Genomic DNA, 15,783 nt, shown 5'->3' on the forward strand with positions numbered 1-15,783 from the left:
GTTGCCCCGGAGGAGAGGCGGTAAAAATGTAAACATTGATTCCCCCCAGTGGACCTGACCAGACTGTCTTTTGTGTTGCTTATAAGAGGACCAACAGTATAGCTGTAGCGTCTACCTTTGCTGAGTTTAACCCAGTGTCTTCTCTTTTTTTTTTAAGTTTATGCGTCTACTTTTAAACGGTAACAAAAAGCAGCCAAAGCTAGCGTTATGTTAGCTAAGCTAGCTAGCAAACTAGCGTTAGCAAACAATAACTTGGTAGTAATTTTTTAGCCGTTAAACTGCCCAAAGTTACTCTCTACTGTGTTCCGATGAAGAGTAATGGAGGAATACGAAGAGTTTGTGCAGCATCTTCTTCCTCAGCTCAGGAGAAGAGAAGAGAAAGAGGAGGAAAACCACAGACCCTCATCTGCATCCTCTGTCATCCGCTTCTATGGACGATCCATCCTCCCTCCTCTGGTGCTGGATAAGTTTACGGCTGTCATCATGGTTGATCATTTTAGCAAAAGGCTGAACTTATTTTTTTTATAGATAGATGCACTCTTAGTTTGAAGGAAAATGACGCATATTAATTCAGTCACTGAGACATGCTGCCTATCTCCCTTTAATGTAAATTATAGGCATCCATTAATAATAATGATAAAACAGAAGCAGACTTGTTTGAAATGAAACAGTATTAATTCCAGATAACTCATGTCTGTTTTGTGATGACACAGCTCTCAGAGAAACAGAGAGAGGAGATGCGTCGACTCAGAGACGAAGCTGCTGCCCACACAGTTCAGTTCAGAGATGATCCCCGGATGGCCTACATCCAGACGATTCTGCACAGCGTTCAGGTAATTTAAGCTTTGTTTTGTTTGTAACCTATGCTGTTGGCTCCTTGTGTGAGAGCAGCTTCAGTTGAGAATGACAGAGTCCGGGCACAAAATACGGAAGGAATATTGTAATCTTTAGTTTTCTTTTATAGGGAGAGAGACGTCTAATGTATAATAGTACATCACCATCACAGTTTGCACATATGATTTGTGGACTCAAATGCAACAATACAGTTTAATATGACAGAAGTAAATCTATAGCGCTTTCAGGTGCTGTATGGCCAGCTGTGCCATTTAACGTGAGTAATTACATGAAATAATTAAAAAACAAATTCTGCTTGAATCTGGACTATCCACCTCCCAAGAGGGTGGTCACTTTATATAAATTTGTCCAATACAGATGGACTCAAATATTGCAATTAATCAAGTATTCTTTGGCTGATAGCCTGCGCCGATACAAATAAGGTTATGCATTTACCCAATGGACCATTGATGCAGTAAAACAGTTGCTTCAGCCATCATGAAATGTCACTATACTGGCTCACAGGGTGGGCAATTAATTGGAATTAATGTAAGTTTTGGCTTTGGCTCTTGGAAGTTGTGCAAAAACTATCATTTTTATATTCAAACACAAGACAAATCTCTTATTTGTTTTGTGTTTTAAATCAGTTGCACACCTTTCATTTAAATCTTTTTAAGCCCCTCCTTAAAAACCCAAATCACTCAAAGTTCAGCTTGAGTCAAGAACACAGAAAACATTTGAGAACCTTTTGGTAGCAAGGTCTGTCTGCTGCATTGCCCGTCTGTCACTGAGGGACTCCTACCTGGTTTGCTTTTAGTAGTGCATGACCGAGTTGAATATTAGGCTTTGCCTGTCCATCTCTCTTCCTGTTGATACTTTGCTGGTCTTCCAAGGAAGTCTGCTGCCACCTGGGCCGTTTTTAAGCTTCCATCTGCCAGTATGGACATTTTGCAGTGGAAGCTGTGGTATATATGTACATGGCCCTTGGCAGATGGACTTTATGGTCCAAAACACCCACTACTCTGGGCCTAGCTCTACCAGACAACACACTGTACTCCACGTTGTACACCCCGCTTTTTAATAATTTATTTATTTGTTTGTATGTTGAAATTATTTTTAAAGTTCCAGGGTAATCCCCTGTAAAAAGATGTATTGAAAGTTCATTATATGCATAAGTGTTGAAAATTAAAATTACCAACTAAAATAGCTGTAATTATGTTTTTTGGCATAATCAGCGTTTGGCATTGTTGTATTGAACAGGGAAAAGCACATTTTTTAAAATCTCATTGCATTATTTTTGTTTCTGCTCATGTTTTTCCAGCTGAGGAAGACACCAACACTCGAGGAGTTGCTTCAAGAGTCAGAAATTATCACACAATCTTCATATTTCCGTAAAACCACTGGTGGACTGGTGTGTCCGGATGATTTTTTTGCGGGAAGCAGTGATAATGTTTCGCTCCCAGCTGCAGCGAAAGGAAAAGTTGGTGTTTGTCTTCCTCCACTGACATCGACGACATATAGTTCCTTTTTCGCCTCTAACGTGACACCTCAGGAAAATTACCAGGAAGGATGCCTTACTGACCAAGTTAACAGCCAACAAGGATCACAGCCAAATTTTTTACATAGTGCAAGCTGCCAGTCGCTCTCCTCAGGTTATGTCACCAACGAGAATGTAGAAAACTGTACTGCTATCCCTGAAAGGATTAATGCAGAAAACGAGAGCAATGTCTCCGACTACTCAGAAGGATTTTATAACACAGTGGGCTTTTTTCTTCACAACACCTCAAATACAATCGCCAAGATGCCAGATATTATCAGCCACCCTCCCATAGATGGAGAGGAATTAGAGAGGAGTGGGCGGGAGTCATCTTTTTGTGATAACTTAACAGAGTTGAGAGAAATTTGTTGCACGTCATTTGAGGAGGATTCACTCTTGTGTAATCCTTTACCAACAGAAAAATCTAAAAATGGTCAACTGGACAGTGTGATGCGTGATGATAACGATCCCTTTAGTTCAGTGCATGACCCTGACAAAGATGCACATTTAGACAAAAATGAGGACTCAGTTGCTTTTTTGGAAAAAAGCAGCTTTTCAGATAATCCAACACACACACAAAGCACTCGTCACCGTCTTACAACAGAACTGTGTGTTCAGCGTAGTCCCAGAGAGACTGAACTAGAGGACAACCAGGTAGATGAAGCAGACTCAAAGCTGTCTGAGGAGCCTTATCGTCTGAGCCTCCAGGCCTTGCTGAAGAAATCTCAGGAGTATCGACGGCGCCAGCGGATGCTTAGGAACCAAGCCAAAAACACTAAAATCCAAGAGAGAACCCAAGAACAGCCAAGAGCAAAGGCAGAGGAGCAGAGCAGCTCTGATAAGGAGAATGATGAGATCCCTTACAAGGACACTGTGACTGCAGAGGGGAAGAAGACTAAAGACAAGAGAAGTACTTTTATCTCGTCAGTGGAAACTTCGTTAAAGAAATCCTATGAGAATGAGCGGATGATTGAAAGTGAACTCTCTGGGAAAAATATGACACATTTAACAGGAGATGGAGATAATAAGGAAATGACTAGTGTTGATGAAGAAACAATCATCATAAGTAATAGGCTGAACAGTTCACAGGAGGTCTTAATAAAGCCAAAACAATTCAGTGCCTTCATCCAGCAACAGCCATTAGAAACTTCCCTTGTTAAAGATCCTCCAGCTTTTTTTAAAGGAGCAGGGAAATATCGCACAGTCCCAGCCCCTAGCTTCTGCAGGAGCCCTGTTCACTACAAAAGAAAAAGTGGACAAAAGGTTGATGTGGAGGAGACCTCAAAGGGGAAACTTGAGGTTGGTACTGGTTTGAAAGACCATCACAATTCTGAAGAAGTTAATCCAGGTCATCAAAACAGTCCTATAGTGGGTCCTCCCGGAGTGAATCTCACAGTTGAAGGGGAAGTAACAAGCATTTTAACTGAGAGTTCACAGCACATGGATCAGTTGGAGTCAGACCTGTCCAGTCTTAAGGTTCTGATCACAGATCTTGAGTCAACGGTGAAAGAAAACTTGAAAGAAGACAGTCACAGCCAAGCTGAGAGCAGCCTGCAAAGTGAGTTAAATTTTAAGGGTATGACAAATGAGCAAATAAAAAGTGATTATTGGGAGGACAAGCAGAGAGCTCATGGTGATAATAGCAGTGATGCAGAGTACAGGAAGTGGTCGAGCAGACAGTTATATAACAATTACAGAAACATGCATGGAGACTTAGTTCCGGAAGCGACTGTCAGTGACACAGATGATGTTCCCCTCACAGTTAAGGAGAACGGGGATGAGCTCTGTGATTTTAGCGAGCGTAAATTGATCAAAACCTTATCTGCAGAGAGAGAAAGTTGGAAAAAAGTGAGCAGAGAAGCACTAACCGGGAGTTCTGCACAGCCTGGAGATTGCGGAAAGCAGCAGCCACCTGGTAAATGCATCCTTTCTGTGGCTCAGCAGATGCGCATTCCCGATGTTTTCCGAAATGTTCCATCTGATCCTCCTTTTCGGAGTTACATCTCAGTGCCTTCAGATAACAGTAAACACCTTGTTGAAAGAAGGAAAGAATTGGCCCTAGAAGGTCACAACTCCACCCACTCACCATCTCTAAATCAGTCATATGATGTGGACACACCGTCTGGCCTGTGGTTCACTGAAAGATCAGGGTCACAAGGTCATCCTGAGCAAGAAAAGCATCTGACCCCACAGAGTGGCAGTGACGGTCAGGGAGGGGTGTCCAAGGTCAAACGGAGACTGCTAATGCACACGATGGAGGAGACACTGGAAGGGAGTGCCAATACCAGTGGGGGAGTGGACTCTGTCAGACCCAACTCCAGCACACCCAGAGGTAAGACGAGAAGAGGAAGTGTTGTTTAAATAACCATGTTAGTTATTAGATATTTATTCTCAGTGACATCATACAGAGCCAAGAGTAGAACAAACTGCCTGAAACACAGTGTTTAGAACAGTTTGAGGCCTGACAGTTTATACATGCACCAAAAATAGCCGACGTCTTTGTGTTGTTTTGTCTTGAGTTGGAGACTCTTGATGTTTAATACAGGAGGGGATAGTGCATCACGTGGAAATGATGAGGTGTTGTGTAAAAAAAACTCTTTGATCGAGTGGTGACACCTTTCTTTCCATCGTGCCTCGGGTGCCTCAACACTATAAATGGTTAGGTGTGCTGGTAATGTTACAGCTCACCCAGACACTGACAGACACCTCGCCCATAATGATGTCTTTAGATTTTGGTTTAAGTGTAATATATGACAGAAAATAAAGGTAAAGAAAAAAGATAACAGCTCTTCTTTAATCTTTGTGCCACAAAAAGGGGAAAAGGAGAAAATATTTACTCAACCCCAGACTCTACATCATTAGAAAGCTAATTTTTCAAATCTTATAAAGTATAGTAACAGTTGTGCAAATGACCTGTAGGCAAATGTAGTGGGCCAACAGTGAATTTCATATGTGACCACATGTTGTGTTTCCTGTCTGTAGCTGCAGGGCAGTGGTGTGAAGGTCTCGGCAGTCAGAGGGATAAGCGAGAGCAGCTGAAAGAGATACACGCTGCTCAGGTCAGAGCGCTGCAAGAGGAGCACAGGAGACAGCAGGAGGAGCTACTACAGGTGAGACTTATTTTATTATTTATTGTATTGTACTATACATATTACTGCTATTTTGTTATTGGATTCATATATTTCCTTTAGATGATAGATCTGAAACATTTTTTTAAAAGTGTGGAAATAGACAAATGTGAAGCAAAGAAAAAGAGTGGCAGAAGGTTTATTTGAGAGTCCAGCTATGTACAAATTACTCTGTATATTTCAGGTATTTTCTTCCCAAACTCGTTTGTTTAATACTTGCTGCACTTCTGATGGTTTGTTGCCAATTTGGATCAAAATCTCCTGATAAAGTTTTAACTAATGGTACAGTGTAAGCACACATAACCCAAAGACTTTAGACTGATGTAAACACCCATTTTTCTGCTCTGTATGATGTCACTAAGAGTGGATATCCCTAATAGGGTAACCTCCTATTCAAACCTTTTGAGAATGAGGGGCAGCCAATCAGAAGAAAGTTGGCTTAAGTCATCTTGGTGGAGAGAGAGGATGCTCTGAGGGGCTACCCCATGGCCCAGTATAAAACAAATAAGGATTATTTTGAATTGTGACTCATACAAAAGTATTTTAGCAGAGTCCAAGAATAAATCTATAGAACTGACAATGAGAATAATCGGGCACTTTAATAACGATGATAATTATTTGCATATGTTTAGTTGGTAATACCAGCTCATCGTTATCGTCTTAGTGAGGAGTGTTTGATGTACAGAAAAAAAATATCAAATTAACCAATAGTGCTAAAAAAGTAATGTTTTTAGATCTCAGGAAGTGCTATGGTTAGAAAAAGTTTAGGGACCACTGCTGCAGCTAATGGATTTAATCAGAACAGCTTTAAAATATCATGCATACAGAGCTGACATCAAACATGTCGCCCAAGGTGTTTGCAGTTAAAAAAAAAAGTGTTTATACTTTATTTATTTTTTTATGGTAATTTCACTCTACATCTCACTGAGATTTATTTATTCACAAAAGATCTCAGAATATTAAGTGCTAGATGATATCGATGATAATTACTTACAGTAAGTCACACAATAACAAACCAAAAATGCTAATAAAAAATAAAGAATGATAACAAAGAATTGAATTAAATGGGAAAAAAATACAGGTGTAGGCTTATTACACCTGTCCTGTTTATTTATTAATTATTATTAATAATTTGTTCAATATGAGTTGTAAGTTGGATAGCTTGATGTAAAATAGATTGAAATAGATTGAAGACTTGAAATGTTATCCAGAAACTGCTGTATGCGCAGAAATATTGCATTTTATATGCTGAAAAACATTTTTATACTTTTCTTTAGTCTGTTGCTAAAAATATTCACATGCACAAAGAAAGTTGAGAAGAAATACAGCATTTACTCATATCTGAGTGGCATCTATTAATATTTTAGCAGTTCTTTTAGCTTATTTTTTTTTTACACAGAGTATTCAATCATGAGTTTAAATAAATAGGCCACAGATTAGAAAAGGAATTTAGACAGTTTGCTTCTGTTAATAGATTTCTTCAACAATGATAGAGAAGCGGTATAGAGCACTGTCAGGGTCATTCTGTCATTGTTTTATTTGATGCAATCTAAAGCTGTTTGTCAAGTTACATCAAGAAAATGGAAAAAATAATCTGAAATTATATATTCCTGAGACCCCCGAACAAGTGATCATTTATTCTAAGTCTAAATATGGTAAAAACGCAGTCAGTGATATTACCTCCCTCCCATTGGTCTGCTTCTTGCATTAGATTGCATCACGTATTGCTGTACAGATCTAGCACTGTGTAATTCCAGTACAGCAACCATAATTCACTCCGCCAAGGTTTCCGACTTCACCCAAAGTCACCTATGAGAAATAAAAACTGAGCTCCAGTTTTAATCTTTTAAAGACGAGGAAAACAGGCGTTGTGAGTTTCTAGCCAATTTACTGAGCGGTAATACAATACTGACCCTAAATGTTTCTTTGAAACTAGAAGCAGGCATTTGAAAAAGACTTTGGCATTGTTCCACATGTGACCATGTGCACACAAACGCACACACACACACACTGTCACCCTACCTGTTAGAGTGAGCTTTTGGAGACCCAGGTCGTGGGCTGACTACAGACGTTTGCTCATTACAAGAGACCTTCAGACTCTCCCCAGTAAAAAAAAAAAAAAAAAAAGGGTTTCTACCATAAATGTTTCATTACATCCCTAAGAGGCGAGCTGGCACGGTCGCCTCTTTCTGTGTGTGTGTGTGTGTGTGTGTGTGTGTGTGTGTGTGTGTGTGTGTGTGTGTGTGTGTGTGTGTGTGTGTGTGTGTGTGTGTGTGTGTGTGTGTGTGCGCGCGCGCGCGCACATGCAAGACTTCAAGGACGCCTGCTGTTCTCTGGCAACCGGTTCCTGTTTCTTCAGCTTGTGTCTGTGTTTGTTCTTGGCCCGTGTCCTTGCCCTGTTAATCACAGGCTCTGTTTAATTTATGTATCCTTAACAACAATATAATTAACATAAGCTGTTTCATAAAAAGACTTCTTTTTGACTCCCCTCCGTCCTTCCATCATCTGCGCTGTGATGAGAGCGAGCTGTCTGCTGGACTCTCTGGTAGTGGGTGGAGGGGATCGAGGGAATTGACACAGAAAAGGAAAGGATAATTTGTTTAATTCATGAGCGTCTGTGGTTAAGTGCCAGATCGTCCCGCTGAGTGCCACCGCTAATGGTCCCTTTGCCTTCTCCTCCCTCCTTTTTTTTTTTTTACCTCCTCTCTCCTCTGATCCCACTTTTTGTTTTGTTTTATACCTCCACCAACATTGTTTTTACTCTCTGGCTGTATTAATTTCCTCCATCTCTCTCGTCTCATCATCCTGGTCATCCCTCTGCTCTGCTGCTCATCTCATCCCTCTTACCTCTGTGCCCCATCTCTCCCCCTTCTGTCTCTTCGTCTCTACCCTCAATTAATTTCTTTCTCCTGCCTCATTTGCTGTCCTTTCCAATTCAATATTTTCCAACCTTGCCTGCTCCCAAATGTGCACTCACATACACATGAACTTTTCCTCTTATTCCGTATGTGTCTCTCTGTCTCTCAGGCGCTGGCAGTCCGTTATCGTATCCTTCAGAGCGTGTCCTTCCCCTGCTCCATGTCAGGCTCACGTCTTGGGGACACGTTGACCTTTTCTACCCTCTCTCAGGTATTACCATAATATTTGTCCACTCATGTGGGTGATGCAGAAAGCTTGCCCTGCTCACCCTTTTATCTGAAGGATTTTTAGTCATCACCAGTTGGCTGACACGCTCATGTAAAACACACTCCACCCCCCACATGTCTTAATCCTCATCAGCATCCCTTTTTATCTGTTATTGTGCTTTTATACGTCTCCCCGCACAGCAGTTCAGCTTCAGTAGAAGTACATTTGTTCAACAAACATGTCTTTTTAATGCAACCGCTCTTGAATCAACAAGTGAGTGATGGCACATCAGCTGCTTATTATTCTGCTTATTATTCTCTATTATAATGATGAGCCACGAGTCCACTTGCGTTGATGCACTAAACAGATGCCAACCAAAAGACCTTGAGAAGCTGCGTGGGAAATTAATTGGTTGTCACTGATGGAATTAGCATTCTCCTCTCTCCTCCCCTCTGGTTCTCATTATTCACCCCTCTCTCATCACTCATTTTCCCTTCTTTCTCCTCTTCCTCAGCCTTCCAGCTCGCAGCACTACCGCCCCCTGCTGGCAGCGGCTGTGAAGGGTTTTCTAACTCGCAGGTTGCTGAGGACGGAGAGAGTGACACAGCTGGTGCGCACCGTCAGGGTGAGTGGAGACAGCAGCGACACGTCTGTTTCTTGCAGCACATGCTCTTATTGTCATTAAATGAGCTCTGCTTGTGTGCAGATGTGTACAGCTGTGCCTAATTTAATTTATTAGGATACCCTTTAGCTATAGCCATGCAGCTGCGATCCTTCCTGGAGTCCTTGACAGTGCAGCATACAGTCTAAAACAGAGACTTCCTCAATCAGGGGTCGCGTTAAACAAATATTTTCCATCACTTATGAGGTTTTTGCGTTCGTTTGTTTTTTAATAGTGACAGATGAATCTGATCATCTGGACAGGCTAAAACACTGGTAGTGGGTTAAGCATAAGATTAACCAACACACATGAACACAGTGTTGCTGGCAACATCTTGTCTTTTATACCATAACAAAACGCAACCACCAGAAGTCCAGTCACAGCCACTGGATGCCTTTGAAAAGTGTGAATGTTGCAGTGAAGTCTTCAATGTCTTACATTTGTTTGTAAAAACAACCCTCAAATGGACTGAGGGATTATTATACCATCCATGTTTGATATTTGAATAGAAGGAAAAAAAATTGGGGGTATCTTCAGCAGCTGAAGCAACTGTGTTCTTAATTTTGGTGAAATTTAAATTTTTACTAAATAACATGTAAACCAGCAGGTGCTGGCAGCGTTTTTTGTTTTTGTTTTTTGTACTTTAATTTAATCGTAAATCCATGAATATTTTAAATATCCATTTGACAGATTTCACCATTCAGTTTGTCTCTGTGTAAACATAATATTCATGATAAATATAACTAAATAATAGCGCAATCTTTGCTGTGTGTGTGCTTTTGCTCATTTAGGACACACAGCAGTTCCTGCAGGCCCTCCGGCAGCAGAGCACTCAGCTCTGCAACAAACAGGACCTCTTACTGGAGGAGAGAGTCACACTGCAGGTATAAATGTTGTAAACACATCTGTTAACCTCTCTGCTCTCCTGCACACCGTCAACTCAACAATTACTCGCTCCATTAGCAGTTACCACAACAGTTACTGTGACTGCACGCATTCATTGAAGCCATCGTCTGCTCTGAAATTGTTTGCTCCTCCAGCTGCGCGCTGCACTTTATGAGGTCTACGACATATTCTTCAACCTGTCAGCCAGAGAGCGAATGCAGCTGATCAGCTGGGACAGAGAGCTCGCCAAGGAGAGAGAGCTCAGACGACAGGTAACCTTTTCAGGAGATCATAGGCTGTGTTTACACATGTGGTCAGTAGTCAGGTTTTCTTCTGGTTCTCCAGTCAAGTGACTGTAAAGTGACCCTGGAGTATTTTAATGGCAGTCTTAATAAGAAAATTCACATTCTCTAAGTACTGTGGAAAAGTGCTTCAGTGCTTCCTTTATTACCACCTGTATTACTTCCTTTTGCAGAGGCTACACAGAATCTTTTGTAAGAGGAAAAGAGATAATGCACTCCCACAATTCACAGAAACACCAAAGAAACAGTCAGCATGACTGAGAAGTGATGCAGGTCATTTAAATGTTAATGAACAGTATGTTTTCCATTTTGTGGCATAACCTTTATTATGGTTGAACCTCTAAACTAAAAGGTGAACTCTGAATATACTACATTGCAATAGTAAAACTGAATGATATGATGTTGTTACATTGTTTGACAGACTTCGTGTGTGTGTGTGTGTGTGTGTGTGTGTGTGTGTGTGTGTGTGTGTGTGTGTGTGTGTGTGTGTGTGTGTGTGTGTGTGTGTGTGTGTGTGTGTGTGTGCACAAAATCATGAATTCATTTTAGTGCAGTCAGAGAAAGCTTTTAACAAAATGAACACTGGATCATCTCTCCAGCAGGAAGAGAAAATATGAGTGGATGGGATGAGCAGCTAATCATATTTCACTTTATGTTCTCTATTCCTTTGACTTAACCAAAGTGTCCTTCATAACAGGTGATTAACCTTATGTTTAACTCCTGACATGCACAGGATATGCATATAGTTAGCTGTAACTTGTTACAATACAATACTACCCATGTTCCGGTGTACCACACCTGAAGACTCATTAATTCATAAGACTGTGTGTTCATGTGACAGCAAGTCAAAAGGTTAAAGTAAGAAAGACTCATACTGTTTTGTTTTTGTTTTTTCCTCACTTTCACTATAAAATTAGGGCTCATGAGGATGTAAGAGTACACCAGCTGGGTCAAAAGACACATCACACAAATGCAGTTGTGGTTAGAAGTTTGTATACACTCACTGTCGGCATGAATGTCACAGAAATTTTGGTCTTTGTTTATTTTTAACTTCATTTTTCAGGGTGGAGTGGTACATCGTACAGCATATACATCACACATCTTTAATGACTTTTAAAAAGTCCAAAGATTTAATTTATTTTGGGTTTTCTGCAACCCACACAGAGTCAAGTATACATACAAGCTCAAATATATCCATGCACCCCCACTAATAGTTGGTTAAATTTCTTGCAGCAAGTTCGACCTTGGCCAGATCCTTTTTGTAGCCATTAACGAGCTTCTGGCACAGTTCTGGCTGGATATTTGGCCACTCTAGACCCAACTGTATGGAGCCCCAGAGCATGATGATGCCACCACCATGCTTGACAGCTGGGCTAGTGTTCTTACATTTGAAAGTCTCCCCTTTTTCCTCCAAACATACCTCTTGTCATGTTGGGCACAGGACTGAACCTCTGCCTCATCTAACCAGGAAACTGTTCCCCAGAAGGCAGTCGGCTTGTCCATGTGGTTAGCTGCATATTTCAGTGAAGCTGGAGGTGTCAGTTTTGGGTCAAAGACTTCTTTCTCTGCACCCTTTCAGTCCATTTTGAGTTTCAACTCATTTCACGGTGGATACTGATGCTGATGTTCCAGCAGTTTCCAGTTCATGGCAGTTTTGAGCCTTGGTGGTCCCTGTGTTGTTCCTGAACATCCAAACCAATTTCCTCTCATCTGAGCGTGACAGTTTGGGTCTTCTTTCAGACCCTGGCAAAGTGGTGACTAGGGCAGGGCAATATGGCCAAAAATATTTGAAAATGTGCGATAACGATATAACTGAGGATATAATTGACACAAGACAAAATACTTTACAACTCCACAACTTTATTAGTGCAAAAAAAACCCATCAATGTATTTTCACTTAAACAAGCAGCTGTTTTTTATGTGCATTAAAGTTATATAAAAATTTAACAGTGCAAATGCAAATTCCTTGCTGACAGTTTAACCAAAAGGCATTTCCAATGGAAATTGGCCAACATATCCTCAGCATAACCATGTATAATATCCACAAAACTTAAAAAGAGGTTATACACACACAATACGGTAATATTATGTTGAAGCACAGTACGTATTACTCCGCGAGGCTCCCGACTACGGTAGCCGTAATGCTCTGACATCAAGCAGTGCGGCTTTGTAGCTTCCGAAAGTCGTACTAAAACATTTTTTGACAAATTTCTGAGCACCGTGTACCACATAAAATCAGTTCGAAGTCAGTAAGCACAACCAGAATTCATACATAAGGCACACAGGATTATAAGGGGCACTGTCAATTTTTCAGAAAATCAAAGGATTGATTTTAAGTGTGCCGTATTTTCCGAAAAACACGGTAATAACGACGGCCCGCTAGCATGCTCTACCAAAAAATGTGCTCTGGTGTGTATCTGACAGAAGAAAGCCAAACCAGTTCCACACCACTGAAGTTGCATTTTTACAAACCAATTCTGGTTCATCCGTTTCATTCAACGATCTGCTTTCGCCCTTCTCATTCTCTGTCGCCGCTATGCTTTTTCCGCCATGTGCGTATGGGGGGGGGGAAGGCACTGTGCATGCGTATTTTACCCATATTATATCATGATATTTCATTTTCTTATCGTTGCCCAACATTATAACTGTATTACCATGAATGTTATGATATGGCCCAGCCCTAGTGGTGACACATAAAAATAATGTGAACTTTGATACAGTTGTTTGAACTGGTGATGTTGGAATCTCTTTAGAAATGACTCCAAGAGACCTTCCTAACTCTGGTAAATCCACAATTCTCCTTCTTAGATCTTCACTGAGTTCCTTGGACTTTCACATTGTTCTAATTATTGATCAATCCGTTGAGTGCCATCAAACAAGTTCTTCTAATGCTGGCAAAGAGAAACTATCAGCTCTAGTTTGTGATCTGAGTTTCTAGGCTGAGAAGCAGAAATTCTAATATTCCATCAACATTGTATAAATTTGCTTTTGATACTGGTGGCATACATGCCAACCCTCCCGATTTTTCTGGGAGAATCCCGAATTTCAGTGCCCCTCCCAAAAATCTCCCGGAGCCACCATTCTCCCGATTTTCCACCCGGACAACAAAATTGAAAAACCCCAGATTGGGCCGGTCAATTCCAGTTTCCAACAATGGCTTCTACTACTGCAGCTACTTAGTTTTAATATTACTCTTATTACTCATTCTGGGTCGCAAAATAAACTTTTCGAAAATTTACGCCAGGGTCCGGTTATATTTTAGATAACAAGGAGCAGACAGCAGAGTTTCACTCCACCGAGAGAGCTCGTGACGTAATTCTGAAGGCTAGACTGTCCAATTTCACAGTCGCTCATTTCCGGTCTAGCCGGCTTTCTGTAGTGCGCGAAGGCCGGGTCCTCAGGTGGACGCAGCCTCTGAATTTGGACAGCCCCGCTGTTTCCGGCTGGACAGTATTAACAGTGACATTTAACTTATTTTATCCAATAAATAAACATTGTAAAATTCTAATTTTCTGTATATATATGTATATGTATACCACTCCCCCACCCAACATCCCTTTTGAATGTCTCCCTAATTCTGAGGTCTCAAGGTTGGCAAGTATGACTGGTGGCTGCTGCAGAGACTATGTTCTAAATATTGTGCATTTTTACGTGTGTGTGTGTGTGTGTGTGTGTGTGCGTGCGTGCGCGCTTGTGTGTTTAGGGTTCACAGACTGGCCGCCCCAGAGGAAAGAGCTTTCTGTCAGCTGCAACACAGAAGTCGCTGGAGAGGAAAAGAGGAATGATGTGAGTTTTTCCTGCATCGTTGCTGTTTTTCTGTTTTCTTCACAAACCAAACCCAGTCATTACAAGTAACATAAGAACCACTGGAGTGGCTTTTTATTGCAAGGTAAAAATGCAGCAGTTCCTTTAATTTTGTGATGAATTGAAAATCCTGCACCACAGAAAGAAAAAACTTTCTTCTTCATTTCTTTGTCAGCTCTAAAACTTGTCTTTGTTTCAGGATCCAAAGAAAGGCTGCAGGAAGGCACCGCGGGGTTATGACGAGGACAGCACAAAAGTCTGGATTCTCTGCTGAGCCCCTGCCAGAAACCAAACGAGGACATTTCAGAGCAAATCCTCAGAGGGTCCCCAAGAGCGCTTCCTCCTCTAGACCCCAATGACACCTTCCTAATTGGCCCCAGTGAGAACTCCTAACGAGCCCTCTAGTGATTACATGAATAGAGTATTACTAATCATTTGAGAGTTTCCAAATCCAAAAACCAAATTTGATTCAAATGGATGACTAATGCATATCATTGTATTTCATCTCGGGGGCTTTGAGAACATTTTTGACACCATGGTGTCTACAGAGGAGCGGCTATGTCACGTCTGCTTCCGGCATTTTTTAATTTATTTATTTATTTAATTTTTTTTGCCATCTTCAGATTATTCATGTTGAAGATATTTGTGCGAAAATGTTGAGTTGACAGAAAAAATCGTTTGGCAGCAACTTTAAAGGGTTGTTCACAGCACCTGAAAGATTTATAGACTCGCAGCAGACGTTCTGACAGCTACAGTGAACAGTATTGATCATCTCTCTGTTCCTTTGGGTACTAGAGGAAGACAGCAGTTCATAAATTTGGGGTCAAATATTAGATTTGTGTTGGGAACAAATACTCTTTAGTAGGTTGTGCATTGTAGTCTTCAGATAGGCAATCGCTTTGTTTAAAGGTGACCAATTGTGCTTATTTCCAGCCTAATATTTTTATTCATGAACTCCACTAGAGTGGCTTTGCATGATTCACAGGTAGCAGATATCCTTATTTGTCTTTTGCTGAGGCTTGGTGCAGCTCCTCAGTCTATCCATTGTCTGAAATAAGATACTTTAGCTCCTCTTTTGTTAACTTTGTGACCACTTTGACTGAAATTTCAGGACCACAGATCCTGAAACATATTCTTAAAGTGTGACTGCTGTCACATGCCTTAAAGTTGGCGATCTAATAGATACACAGCAGCTTGTTTCACGTTTGCTGACATTGGCAGCTCTTTTCCTGCATAAGCTTTATAAACATCTATGAAACAGAATAAAATATACTTCAATCTTACTCTCAGATTTGAAACATAGCTTGGAGTTTTGTTCTGCTTATTTCCAGTTCCTTTTTTTGTTGTTTGACTCTACCAGCATGGCTTTGCATGATTAACAGTTAAAGGTTTTCCTTATTATCTGATACTACATCTTGGCGTAGCACCTCGCTCTCGTTCACTAGCTAAAATGAGCTGTTTTAGTCAACTTTCTCCTGATTGGCTGCCCCTCATAAAACAGGTTTC

The 15,783-nt window shown here is 40.9% G+C and overlaps 1 protein-coding gene across 2 annotated transcripts; it reads left to right on the forward strand.

Annotated features, from left to right (window-relative positions):
* On the forward strand, positions 1–15,579 carry cp110 (centriolar coiled-coil protein 110). 2 transcript variants are annotated; one of them, XM_026170152.2, is made up of 10 exons: positions 1–456; positions 714–833; positions 2,156–4,703; positions 5,354–5,481; positions 8,527–8,628; positions 9,140–9,250; positions 10,078–10,170; positions 10,327–10,443; positions 14,177–14,259; positions 14,477–15,579. In XM_026170152.2, exons 1-10 carry the CDS (start codon positions 319–321, stop codon positions 14,634–14,636), a joined length of 3,600 nt encoding a protein of 1,199 aa, XP_026025937.2. In that variant the 5' UTR covers positions 1–318; the 3' UTR covers positions 14,637–15,579. The 2 variants fall into 2 exon arrangements, with proteins under 2 accessions (XP_026025937.2, XP_080158489.1); XM_080302363.1 differs by lacking the exon at positions 8,527–8,628.
* Positions 15,580–15,783: the final 204 nt, after the last annotated feature.

Source organism: Astatotilapia calliptera, chromosome 6, assembly GCF_964374335.1.
Source record: "Astatotilapia calliptera chromosome 6, fAstCal68.1, whole genome shotgun sequence".
Lineage (NCBI taxonomy): Eukaryota > Metazoa > Chordata > Actinopteri > Cichliformes > Cichlidae > Astatotilapia > Astatotilapia calliptera.

Excerpts from the sequence above, each read along its gene's own strand:
- cp110 (XM_026170152.2), top strand. The coding sequence starts at position 319 with ATGGAGGAATACGAAGAGTTTGTGCAGCATCTTCTTCCTCAGCTCAGG. Across the intron at positions 834-2,155 it reads CGATTCTGCACAGCGTTCAG|CTGAGGAAGACACCAACACT; the intron begins GTAATTTAAGCT and ends ATGTTTTTCCAG. Across the intron at positions 4,704-5,353 it reads CAACTCCAGCACACCCAGAG|CTGCAGGGCAGTGGTGTGAA; the intron begins GTAAGACGAGAA and ends TCCTGTCTGTAG.